A 13,944-nucleotide genomic window follows, 5' to 3' on the forward strand; every position below is an offset into this window, starting at 1 on the left:
GAGGGCACTACCAACAAATTCAACTTGCTCGTTGGATCCGTGCACCGCTCCTATAATGGGTCAATTGGTCGAAGTATTTCCTTCCCCACATGTATCGGAAGCCATCATTGCAGCTGGTTTTTGGGTTGCTAAGTTGTCAATATTTTTACTCAGAGCTTCCACCTGGGTAGCTAACATTGTAACCTCACTAACCTCTATTATCCCGGTGGACTTCCCAACTAACTTTCCCCTGAAATTCTATTGGTAGTTGTTTATGGCTATTTCCTTAATCAATTGCTTAGTTGCCTCCGGGGTCTTACTGCCAAGTGATCCTCCTACTTTTGAGTCAATAAGCTGCCTGGTACTTTGGTTGAAACCTTGATGGAATATATGCACTTCCATCTACTTCGGCAGATTATGGTGTGGGTACTTTTTCAACAACTCCAACTCCTTAAATCTTTCCCATGCCTTAAACAATGATTCTAAGTTAAACGGTAGAAAAGAAGTAACCTCCTGACACTACAAATAAATTACCATATAGTGACGGTATAAAAAATATTGCTAAAAATCAACAAGCTGTTGGTAAAGTTCCCAAAACCCGATACCAACAGTAAAAATATTTATTCCAACACTTTTTTTTTACCGTTAGTAGAAGTCTTGTAGGTATAGACCTATACCAATGGATATAGCATTTGTTGGAATAAATTTATAAGTTTTACTAACAGAATATGACTGTAACTATTAGTCATACTGTTGAGATAGCACCGTCAGATTGCTTACCCTATACCAACAATAAAACACTTATTCCAACAATGTTTTTACCATTAATAGAAGTATTGTGTGTATATATTTATACCATAGGTTATAGCTTTTGTTGGAAAAGTTTCATGAGATTTACCAATGGAATATAACTGTAACTATTGGTCTCACCATTGGTAAAGCATCTCAAATTTATTTAACTTATACCAATGCTAAAATATATATTCCAACATTTCAGTAAAAAACTCATAAGCATAAATCTATACCAACAGTTACAACATTTGTTGGAATAAATGCATTTGATTTATCAATGACTACAACATCAGTTGCTATAGATATATATTGGAAAAAAAAACATGTTTAGTTGTAGCAACAACTATACCGTTGGTAAAAATCTTTATATTAATAATTAATATGTTAATATAACCATTATACACATGTAAATATATTATGAATATAATTTAATATCTCATACACAATTAAATTAATTTACAATAAATTAAAAAAATCAATGCCATTAAAAAAAACAAAGACATTCTAGTAAAAATTAAAAAAGGAAAACTATTACATCACCACAAACATATATTCATGTCCAAAAATAAACTACCATTCAATCTTGATAACCAAGAGTTGTTGCCTCAATTCCAAATCTAACACAAACATTCCACTAAAAATTCAAAAGAAAGGCTATTTCATCATCACAAACATATGTTTACAAAATATATGTCCAAAAGTAAACTACCATTCAATCTTGACAACCAAGAGTTTTTGCCTCAATTACAAATCTAATGCAAAGATAAAATAATTTCATTTAATGTCTAACAACCAAATAAAGCGATAAGGATTTGCCTCAACCAAACCAAGAGTTCTTGATAAGGCTATTTCTTCTAAAAAGAACAACCTACAAAAACCATTTAAAAAAATTACAATTAATAAGATGTATGCAACAATAAAACACTAGTCTAAAAAATTAAAATAATAAAATATTTAAATGACAAAAAAATAATGAGCTCACTTGATGCATTTGGATTTTCTTGATAACTTGATTTGGAAGAATGATTATTCCCAAGCCGAGTTTGTTGAGCACTAGAAGCATCAGGTACCTACAATTCATTTAAAATAAAAGCTAAAATTGTTTACACAACAAAAGCTAAAAGGACTTGCAAATTAGTAATAAACTTGTCAAGTTTAAATATAATGATAAATATCAAAAACCATTAAAAAATTAAACAATATATCCATCAAAATCCTACAAAAAACCAAAATAAAATAATTAAATATACAACCATCAAACAAAAGATAAAAAATAATTATATATGCCCATAAAAAAAAGTATATTTAAAAAAAAATCATTCTTCAATATAGATCATTGTGCGACTCTAAACCAACAACAAACATGCAAAACTCCAACTAAAATTGTAATTGTATCTCCATTCATGAACATGCAATTGAAGTCAGCACACCATCAGAAACATGGACCAAAATCCAGGGAAGACTACAAGACAATTTAGGTATGGATTTCATGGAAGGTACTTACCAAAAAAAAAGGTGATAAGGTGATGGTTTGAATAACCATGATGGAAGTCAATTCTAATTTTGCAACCTTTTCCTTGTCATGTTATTTGCCACAAAGCTTGCTATCTATTGAATGAAGAGAAAAATGGGTGAAAAATTTGATACAATTTGATCATGTGTGTGAAAGGTGACGAAGTTTCAAATATAGAGAAATTCTACTTTGTATATAATTATAATAGGAGAGTCAAAATCTTTTTGTCTCTCTGGAAGTTAGGTGTGATTAGGAAAACATTACATACTGTATCACACAATGTCCATTTCCTAATGTTTCCTTTTAATTTAAGCATAAGTAAATGAGCATACAAAAAAGAAGCCTGAGTTCAAACTAAGAAGTTCAGTAAATGGTATCCACATCATAGGCTTTTCTTATGGAACCAGCCAAGGCAGTTCAAAATCATATATACCAACATATAAGACAGTAGCATTTATAATATTTCTCAGGCAATTTAGATTTGTTGTACAGTTAATTTTTATCATATTATATGCATGACATTGTGCCAAGTAGAACTTAGGAATTAAAATGCACACCTTAGACTTTAAGGAACGAAGTGTTCCATTGGTGTTAGTCACATTGTCCAGACAAGTTAGAGGAACTTCGAGAAGATCTGGAACACATGCTTGAACATAGAAGAGAGATTCTCAAAGGCATCATTTGTAACATCTGTTGAACGAGGATTTAATGGAAGGAAAGTGAGCTTGCAGATCTCCCTAAGAGCATCAACATGCTGGCTAGCTCTCCCTAAGTTGTGGACAAATAAAATCGCTTCCAGTTACCTTAATACTGTCTAATGTTCATTGATTTGGTCCTCTTGAAGACTGCAGATGAGGACTGATAGCAAAAGTTAGTAGAAAAAATATTAAAGACAAACCCCTAACACCAATGAATATTGAAATAATACATTATCTAATACATATTGACTGCAAAACATCATAGATATCCACAATTTGAAATTATTAAATTACTAATTTGATTTATTAGCAAACAGGTAATACAAAACCCCATCATTTATAATCAACGACATACTTCCACTAAGAACATTAAGTCAAAACAGAGTACCACAGTGACATGTTCATCTCTAAGAAAATTAGTATTAGAAACACAAATCTGGACCAGAATTCACTAAAGAAGATCAAATTGGTAAATTATATGAGAAGCCTGAAACCAAGATTACTAGTAATTTTCTTAGATAATGTCAACTTTAAGCAAACGAGTACAATATGACATGCCCTGATGACCTGACGAGAAAGCTGCGAAGCTCATGTATTATCAACATTTAGAGAGAATATAATGTAGCAATTAAGAATTCCAAGGAGAAAATAATGCATTTGTTTAATACAAACCTAACTTCATAAGAATATTTGAATGTATACAATATATCATTTCCATAATGAATTAAACTAGCAGTTTGACTTTCACCATCTAATGTACCCTGCAACATAGCACGATGGCCTCTGACAACATTTTTTTATTTTCTCTAATGCCATTGTAAAAGCTCCAACTCTCTTGTGAATTTTTATGGACTGTAATAAATTTGTATTCACAAAAAAAAATGATGAGATTATTCATAGAATTTCCTCGTAATTCAACATTGCATCAGCATCTTACAATAGATTTAGAAACATGAATTGAATAGTTCATTAGTTAAAATCATAGCATAAAATTGTGATGTTGTGGAAATTTCAGCTGAACACATAATTAGCCCCACACAAGCTAAACATGCATTGAACTCATAACATTGTGCATGCAAGTGGTGGCATTGATGAAGATATGAGCACTCCAAATGTAACACAGTCCATAAACATAACATCATGAACTTGAAAATTTTCTAATAATATTAAAATTTCATATTCCATAATTAAAGTATTTTCTATGCAACTTGTAATTTTTTAGTATACCATCTTAACAGCCAAAGAAAACAGGATCGACAATCTTGAAATAACCTAAAGCAATGTTAAGAATGCAACTCTAGATTCTAGAGTGACAATAAAAAGGCTAAAGTATAGGACACAGATTCAGTATATTTGGGGGCATAAGGTTGTGCATATTTAAGTTTTTAGCCATTCCCTTATCTCTAATAGTATCATGATTTAATCATTGATATTCCATTAATTCACTGTCTAAAAAAGAAGGAATGCAAAGATCATTTTACCTGAACATGGAATATTATCCCTATCACATGCTTGATAATGTTGGTGAGTTGATACGTACTTGTAACTAAAATGCGTGTATAATCAAAATACTGAAATACACTGACAAAGCAATTTACCCTAAATCAAGCAATTTGATACTACCGTATGGTTACAAATGGATATTTTACAAATTTAGAACATCATACCAATGAAGCATGACAGATCACCACATTGATGTAATGACCCAAAGAGACTTGATCTTTGCTTTACAAGCTTTCCGATTGTCCATGATAGAACTAAATGTTGTTAGGTACAATATCAATATGATTCAAGATCATAAAATCAGAAAATTTAACAATTTAATAACAAATGGTAGCAATGTCATCACAATTAGCGATAGAAATTCATAGACGATGAACCTTAACAGGTCATTTTGCAGGCTTATTGTCTGCTTGGAGCCATACAATTGAGATAATTGTCAAAAGACTTAATCTTAGAGAATTATTTGGCTTGAGATTTTCTTCACAACTACATGAAGACATTACAAATTAAACAACAAACAACATCAATGTCATCCACATTTAGCAATAGAAATTCATAGCTCTTGAGCTTGATAGATCACCCATATATTGAGAACAATTTGCATTCCACCTCTTCCACCTACAATGATTGAAGATCATAAAACCCAACAATTTAAACAATGTGCACCATGTTACCAACAATAATCCTCATCTGTGGCATTCCACCAAATTCAAACCAAACATATGAAAATAAATCAGATGAATAAAAAACCAAATACAGACACCAAAAATTCATCAAAATCATCCAAACATCCAAACAAATGCAATGGATCAGGACTTACTAAAATCCGTTCTCGGCGAGATAATTGAAGCTATGGCCATAGCAATTGTACAGGAACTTGTTATTGCTAGATGGGAGCTTCTTAAGGCATTAGGCAGCGATTCTAGTGAAATTTCCGGTGAACTCCGTGTACTCCACTAGGATCACCCTGGCCTGAGCCATGAAGCTATAGATCAACATTTTCTGCCCCATCTCCAACCCAATCTCTCTCCAAACCCTAGAACTACATGATGGATTCCCGGAAGGGCGAGAACAAGACTGTTGCCGTGAATCCAAAACGAGACAAAAATGGCAGAGGATTTATAATTTCATAAAAAATTAATTTTCTATTTTGATAAGAAATACTTATAATTTCATTAATTTATATAATGAACACAAATAATACTCTTATTTATTAAAATTATTTATTATTTAAATTTAAATATTAGAAAATTAATGATTTAATTCATTTAACATAAAAATCAATTTTCTATTTTTATATGAAATAATTATAATTTCATTAATTTATATGGTGAACATTATGAGTTATTATAGAAGAGAAAGTAATATAATTATTCATTAATTATTTATTATTTAAATTCAAGTATCAGAAAACGAACAATAAACCTATTTAATTTAATATAAAAATTAAATTTCTATTTTTATATGAAATACTGATAATTTCATTATTATAATCAACATTATCTTTTAATAACAACATGCATTTTTAAAAATATAAATATATCAAATGTATTATAATCTAATGTTAAAATAATTTCAAAAATAATTAAAATAAAATATTTATTTACAAAAAAAATATTTCTTTTTAGTGGTTGTAGTCATGAATGTTAATTTTTGAATGTTAAATTTTTTAAATATTTATTTAAATAATTGTTTATTGTAAATCAAATAATCAAATTAAAAATTATATATTACAAATTTTATGTAAAATAATAAGTTAAGTAATATTCATAAATTTGTAAATTAATTGATTAATTTATATATCCAATTGATCTTCATTAGAATTTTATTTTTAAGAAATACTTATAATTTATAACATGATTAATCATAACATTATTTTTTTATATTTGTTTTGTAATGTTGATTTTTTTTAATTTAATTATTATTCTTAACATAAATCTCAAATTCAATTCTGATAATAATATTATTATAATTAAGTCATGCTTTACTAAACATAAATATATAAATTAAATAAAATTCAAAATAATATATTCAAAGTAATATATTATTTTACCAATGAAACGATATCCATTAGTAAATGTTTGACCTATTCTAACACTTTTAAAAGCTTGTTGGTATAGATAATTTATAGATATTGTATTTGACCATTGCTATAAATAAGTATAAATATAGAGTAGTAGTTATACCAATGGAACAAAATCCATAAGTAAATATCAGATTTATTCTGACAAATTGAAACTTCCGTTGGTATAGATAGTCTATAGCTACAGATTTGACCATCGCTATAAATAAAAGTCAATATATAATAATATTTATACCAACAGAACAAAATCTGTCATGATATAGCTACAGATTTGACCATCACTATAAATAAAAGTCAATATATAATAATATTTATACCAACAGAACAAAATCTGTCATGACAATTTTAAAGTACCGTCAGTAAAAACAATCTATAGCTACAGAATTTAACCGTTACTCTAAAAAAGCGTCAGTGTAATTTATTTGTAGTGTGACATTGCTGGTTGTCCTCCCTGATGGAAAATAACGGGCCAGAATTACCTCAATGAGCTGTTCCAGGTAGTGATAGATGCACCAGCAATGGCCAAGAGCCATTGCTTGGCTCTACCCTTCAAAGAGAGAACAATTGGAGTTTGATAGCGTTATTGGAGACGTTGTTGATTTTCAGCATATCACAAACTTCGAGGAACCCTCCACTATGGTTGTTCTGGTCCTCATCTGGCAAACTATGAAATTGTGCTGATTGTTGGACCATTTGCACAAATGCTAGCTTTAGCTCAAAATTTTTACAGCTACTGGTGGGCGAACAATACTGGACTGAGAACCATCGAGAGTAGGGCGAGCATAATCATACAAGGTTCTCGGTCGATCTCCTTGATCTGTCATGGTGTTCAACTACTCTCCTTCAACCTTAAATGTTAAAGATCTTATCTCAGAAAATAGAGTTGTTCTCAATCTAGTTCCAAACACTCTTTCTATGCTACTTTTATCTTCCACCAATCAAACTGATTTGCCTTTAGGTGGCATATTCTACAATCAAACAAAATAAAAGAAATCAGAAAGAACAATGATAAAAAAAATACGAGGAAAAATTAATAGCTAAAATGACAAAAACACAAGTGTTCCTAATATCTTAAATCTTCCTTGGCGATGGCGCCAAAAACCTGGTAGGGACACAAGTGCACATGCCAATAGTGTAATAAAATGTGCGTAAAGCAAGATGTCCATCCACAGGGAAGAATGAGATTACTAGTACTTACTATAATTCCGAAAATTAGCCTAAGTAATCAACTGTTGTGTGTGAACAAAAGAATTTAAAAGCAAAAAATATGAAATAAAGTAGGAGGGCAATCAAGAGAAGCAATGATTTTTGAGTATAGCATTCCTCTAGGGTTGATAATGTGTAGGCCAGAAGTTGTTTAGATATGCAATCCTATTTTTACCCCTCGATAGAGGGTGAAAAGTAAATGAATCGGTGCAGAGCTAATACAGTCAACCACACAATCATATTAACACTCTATGAAACCTCACTGTGAACTAATGAGAATATCTTAAGTAGGCAATCTCTCTTTTGAGGAAAGATTACCTCTTATCTGAATACAGAGTAGAGATACGATTTCTCCTAAAATCTACTTCACATAATTGTAAAATGCACGGAGATACTCAATAACTCATTAGGGAGAATTGAGGGAGACAGGGTCTCCAAAGTACACTTTGTCTAGGCTTACTCACAATTCCCTCTAATCAAGGCATGTCTATGCTAGGTGGAAATCTTTTCTCGTCACAAAGCACAACAAGTATGATAACTAGGGCTTTCACCATAATAGAGATCAAGCATTCAAACACGCAATTAGATTCAAATAGAATGCATTGCAATAAAGAGAACAAGTAAATCGCATGAATCCAAAAACCAATGTCAAAAGATAAACCCTAGAGTTTTCTATACCCAAACATCTAACAAATTAGCCCTCTATTCAAACAACAAGAAACGATGAGAGACATTAAAAACATAAGAAAAAACCCCTCTCAATCATGCTCGAGATGAATCGCCGAAGAAACCCTAGGAAAGTTTCAACAAATGCTTCCAAGATGTTTTTGACGGCTACGATCAACTCTCCATTTGAATGTGGATCCAAATCTCCTCCTAGATTACTCCCTTGAGGCTTGGAGATTCGTTTTCTTAATTTCTCCCCTAGCTTCACCTCCAAGAAAAGAATCAAAGAAATCCAAAAAATGTCCTAAAAATTCTCATCAGATCTATTTATAGTCGGATGCTTATCAGCTACTTATGGGTGTAAGGATGTGGCCGTAAGGAGCTGGAAAAGATGGTTCACAAGCCTTATAGGATCACTTACGGCCGTAAGTCTCGTCTGTAAGCTCTTTTATCTGTGTTACAGTCCAACTTAAGGCTATAAGCGCTGCACCATAAGCTTAACTGTGATGTCCTCTATGACCTCCTTTTCGGGTGTAAGCTCTAGTCATAAACTCTTCTGGATGGTCCTTACGGGCATAAGCCCTGCCCGTAAGGTCCCCTGATTTGGCTTTGAACTTCTACTTAAGGGCATAAGCATGCCCGCAAGGTTCCTTGGAAAGTGCATATGTCCGTAAATCGGGCCGTAAGCTGCCCGTAAGCCATCCTATTTGCCTTACCCATGTTCAATTGATGCCGAGAGAGCTCAATTTTCTTTATTTGGGTCTAGAATGCTTCTTTTGGTTCTTTCTTATCTTTAAATGTTGTTCGAAGCCTGAGAATGCAATACACATTAGATTTAGATTGAATTCCACAATGTGATCCTAATACAAGCCAAATAAGTGTACAAAATAATATACAATAATAGAATATCGTACACTCATCACTTTTATTAGTATTTTGAGCATTGGAGCAACTCACTCCTTCAATGCATTATTCTTTGTTTAAATTAAATGGTTTATTTATAATAATTGAACTCTCCCAATATTTATAGCTAATCAGTTTCCATCTTGAACCAGGTTGGATGGGTGCATTGATAATGAAGTTTTGCAACATGAAATTTTCTGGGTTTTTTTTTTTAATGAAGTTGCTCATGATGATTATTCAAACTATAACTATAGTCTCATATATTTGGGAGAAGACAATTGATGCCAATTTTTTTGTTAATAATAATTTTACTATTAGTCTTTTATATATTGAAACATACCATTCTTCTAAAAATGTTTTTCTGAATATATTTGCAATGAATAATTTTATTATAATTCAGATTAATAATGTTTGAAAAAAATCATGATTAGTTTCAAAGATAAAGAAGCAACCAAAAGATCATGATAGAAAAAATCCAAATGGGTCCTTAAAGTAGCAAGGAAAGGGAGAAATTGACAATTTCCCCAACAAATAAATAAATAAATTTTTTTAAAAAAAAGTCTAATGCCTTAAAGGTGTTAAAAGAAAATGAAATACCAACTATCCTGTTGTGTAATGACCACAAAATCTTTTGAATAAAACATTTATCATCATACAAAACTTACTTTTGGTTTTTTTTGCTATATATGATTTTATGATTTCATATGAATTTTATATCAAGACATATTTTATATAAATATTTGGTTTTTGTTAAAATCACAGCATGAGCTTGACAAATAGCTGATCGATCAGTAGCATCCTATTGTACGCTGATAATTTTCTTATGAAAATTCTCTAATTTATTAAGTTTTTTACATAAAAATTAATTTTTTATTCAGATTAAATTTTTTAATATGAATTCATTTTAGTTTTTTTTTTCCATGTCTAGGTTTTTTTTATTTCATTTTACATCTTGGTCATAGAACAAGTGCAATGTTCAATCATTTAGAACATTTAGTAACAATTTAATTAATTATTTTATTTTTCCATTTTTATTTTGTAATCACTAAACCAATGATTATTCATAGTTGCTAAACAAAAACTTGGTAGAAGAAATTAAAAATGTAAATAATAATTAAATTAAAAAAGAAAAAAATACACTTTAATACTATATCTCATTCTTGCAAGATAATTCACAAACAATGTCTGTTACACAATGGATTAATGGTTTGCAATTATTATTCATACATATGTAGACACACAATGTGAAATTTTTTTTCTTTGAGACTAGGTTTTTGAGAGTTACAAGTTTAAATCTATTTCAACAAGTGTTTTTTATACACATAAATATTCGAACTTGAACTCAGTTGCTATTGTAACTTGCACCAACTCCGTTGGCACTACATAATATTTTATTCAGCAGAAACCAATAACATTCTTAAGAAAATAAATATAAAATAAAAGCAATTAAGGGTAAACCTCAATTACACAATGAACTCCAAAATCACAAACTATCTTATAACTTGGGAAACCCGCCTGAACGAATATTGTTTTCCATTCATTTTCATCTCTCTCTTTCCCTGTGGTAACTGTCATCATATGTATATCAAGTAGATATTGAGTCTTTGTGGTCTCATCTGAATCAGCATCATGTTCTACAATTGCTTCAATGATGATCACCTTTCCTACTTCATTTGAGATAGCCTTTTTGCATGTCTTTAATATTTTTACACAATCTTCATTACTCCAATCATGCAACACCCACTGAAAGTTTTTAAAAAAATATTGAATATATAAAAACAAATACAAATTATCAAAGACAAAAAATTTCATACAGTAGAGTTCTTTTAACAAATAAATTAAGTGATTTACATATTCAATGAAGTAGTCTCTTAAGCCAAATTTGTGAGAGAAAAAAATAGTTTTAAAATTTTGACAGCTTAATTTAAAGTTAATCATAGTTTCACATTATTATAAAACAAGAAAATCTAAACAACAAATAAATTCCTGTACCAATGGGAAAAGCCAAATTTTTAAATGAGGGGAAATATAAAAAAAATGAAAAAATTTAATATTTGCAAGTATGTCTTAAACAAATAAAATGACACGGGATCCAAAGGTCTTACACGGGATCCAAATAATTTCCATTTGAACTAAACTAGATCCAAGAAGCTTTAATTTATATGGATTATGTGTCAGGTGACGATAAAATGCATCTAAATTAGTGATTTTTTGGATTATGTGTCAGGTGACGATAAATGCATCTAAATTAGTGATTTTTTTATAAGCCAATATTTAGCACAATGGAAGACGAACTTTCATGAAAGAGAGGAGTAATAATGATAAAAGATCAATTTTCTTTAAATATAAATAAAAAGCGGAAACATGATTAAATTCATTATCTCTCTAATGAGAGAATTGTAATTTACTTATTTTAATTTCAAGTGAGAAGTTAAGAGTTTAACTCTCTCACATAATTATATCAGTCTTTTATTATTGTTTTTCTGTTCAGTACTTTTTTCCTTTTGTACTTTTTCTCTGTTTTTTTTAAATAAATTTGTGATTTATCTATTTTATTAAAAAAAATAATTAAAAATGTGTTTTTTAATATAAAATTCAAATAAATGTAACTATTTTAAAATAAAAAAACTCTAATTCTCAATATTTAATGAGAGAGAAGAATAATAATGCATGGTATAGGAGTGTCTTTTTGACTCTTATCATCATTGGGTTGTCTATTGACTCTGTTCACCTTTGCAAGGAGATAACCACTACCCTACGTGGTTCAGCATGATAAACTTCAACCTTGTTGGTTGAGTAAATTATCAAATTTAAAATTGACGCAAAGCATTAATTATTAAAAAAAAGAAATTGACGTAAGGGCATTAATTATTAAAAAAAAAATCCATACCTTGAGTAGGACAGCATCTGCAGCAGGAACATGCACAAACATATCACCCCTCACAAACTCAACTAGTCCATTATCCGGCTGAATATCCACGACATGAGACAAATCAAGAACCGAACACTTCACTGCTGGAAAAGCCCCAGCGATCACTGAGGCAGCACTGCCGTTGCCACCACCGACATCCACGAGTGACCGGAGCTTTCCAAAGAGGACATCACCCCACTCCTTCACCACTTCTCCCATAAGCACTTTGCCATCAGAAGCCATGGCCTCATTGAACAAAGCATTGAACTCAGGCCTCTCACTTGCAAACTCAAACACACTCTTCCCATAAGCCAAATGAAATGGTGTCTTATTCTCATCATCACCACCACCATCACTAGCACCCTTAATCCATGCACTCATGGCTTGGCCAGCCATCTCCGTTTCCAAGCCTGAGATGTAAACAACTAGAGGTGCTAAAGAGTTGATGCTTCCCTTGATGAGAAGTTTAGAGGAGGTGGTCAATTCATACACCTCCTCTTCATTTCTTTTAAACGAAAAGAAGAAGCCAGAGTTAACAAGAATGCGCATGATGCGTTGGAGAAACGGAGCTCTCGATGTGGGGATGTGTAAGGCTTGGATGAGCTCGGAGAGTGTCATAGGGTTGCCATGGTTGTGGATGGCGCCCGGCACGCCGAGCTCAACTGCGCATTTGAGAGATAAAGAGTCTAAGTAGCGAAGCATGTGGTTCCATATGTGTGTCCTTGCTTGAATGAACTTGGTTGAACTTCTCTTCCTATTCTCCTCCTCCATGTTCTTTATTTTCTTCTTTGTTGTTGTTATTGTTGGTGTGCTTGATTCGCGGTTCTTTATAGGGATGGAAAGGGGTATGATATTTGTTTTTCGTTTTGAAATTTTTTGGGTGCGTGGCTAGTAGGTGAGGCTGGTGGGTGATTGGGATGGCGGAGTAGGGACGTGAAATAATTATGGTTTGCCTGTTATTTCACAGTGTTGTTGAGAAATATATAATATATATACCACTGCTGTAAGGTCAAAATATATGTCACCGATGATATAAGCATCAATTTATTTTTTATCAAATACTGTAGCTTATTTTGTGTCATTTTTAGTGTGCTATTTTGGTATTTTTCATGTAGTGGGTTGAAGGTTCTATAGTTTATTTATATTTCTAAAAATTAATATAATATTATTAATAAATTTTGATTTAATTTAGATTTTTTTTTTTTAATTTAAAGCTGAATCGAGTGAATTAAATGAACTAGATTTTGGCTCATACAATACTTGTATACTATATTTGTGTATACTTGAACCTAATGTAAAACTATGGTTAACTAAAATGTAAGGGAAAAAAAACAAATAAACAACAAACTCCTATTATTTTTGTGATAGGAGAGTTGACATTTTTTTTATTTTTGCAATATTAGACGGAACAAACTTCTTTCGTTGAATCTATAGAAACTTGGTAAGATACAAGATTTGGTAAGTGCTCTCTCTCTCTACGGAACAAACTCCTCAATTGGATTTTATTCACCTTGATTCATGATCATCCATTGGCTAAAAGATGAATTTTTTATTTTTATCTGATTTTCTTTTTTAATGTTTATTTTTAGATCAATAGTGATTTATTTGTTATTTATTTCAACAATTATGCCAACCGTAATTGTTGATTTTATGTTTATTTTATGCTCTCAACAATTGATCAAAAGTACAC

The 13,944-nt window shown here is 31.0% G+C and overlaps 1 protein-coding gene and 1 long non-coding RNA gene across 4 annotated transcripts; both read right to left on the bottom strand.

Moving 5' to 3' along the window:
• Positions 1 to 1,340: 1,340 nt before the first annotated feature.
• On the bottom strand, positions 1,341 to 5,588 carry LOC120282891. 3 transcript variants are annotated; one of them, XR_005543029.1, is made up of 5 exons: positions 5,306 to 5,588; positions 3,088 to 3,142; positions 2,842 to 2,974; positions 1,754 to 1,841; positions 1,341 to 1,639 (listed from the first exon to the last, which is right to left on the bottom strand). It is a non-coding gene; the product is annotated as an uncharacterized LOC120282891 (long non-coding RNA). The 3 variants fall into 3 exon arrangements; XR_005543030.1 differs by having other exon boundaries at positions 2,842 to 3,129; XR_005543028.1 differs by having other exon boundaries at positions 2,842 to 3,142.
• A 5,000-nt stretch (positions 5,589 to 10,588) lies between these two features.
• LOC120254405 (trans-resveratrol di-O-methyltransferase-like) lies at positions 10,589 to 13,035 on the bottom strand. The gene is made up of 2 exons (XM_039262525.1): positions 12,234 to 13,035; positions 10,589 to 11,086 (listed from the first exon to the last, which is right to left on the bottom strand). Exons 1-2 carry the CDS (start codon positions 13,023 to 13,025, stop codon positions 10,790 to 10,792), a joined length of 1,089 nt encoding a protein of 362 aa, XP_039118459.1. The 5' UTR covers positions 13,026 to 13,035; the 3' UTR covers positions 10,589 to 10,789.
• Between the last annotated feature and the right edge of the window lie 909 nt (positions 13,036 to 13,944).

This window comes from Dioscorea cayenensis, chromosome 3 (assembly GCF_009730915.1).
Source record: "Dioscorea cayenensis subsp. rotundata cultivar TDr96_F1 chromosome 3, TDr96_F1_v2_PseudoChromosome.rev07_lg8_w22 25.fasta, whole genome shotgun sequence".
In the NCBI taxonomy this organism is placed as follows: Eukaryota; Viridiplantae; Streptophyta; class Magnoliopsida; order Dioscoreales; family Dioscoreaceae; genus Dioscorea; species Dioscorea cayenensis.

What these genes read in the sequence shown, in the direction of transcription:
- LOC120254405 (XM_039262525.1), bottom strand. Translation starts at nt 13,025, where the DNA reads ATGGAGGAGGAGAATAGGAAGAGAAGTTCAACCAAGTTCATTCAAGCA. An exon ending in CAGATGCTGTCCTACTCAAG is followed by an intron (nt 11,087 to 12,233) that starts GTATGGATTTTT and finishes AAAAACTTTCAG; the next exon opens with TGGGTGTTGCATGATTGGAG.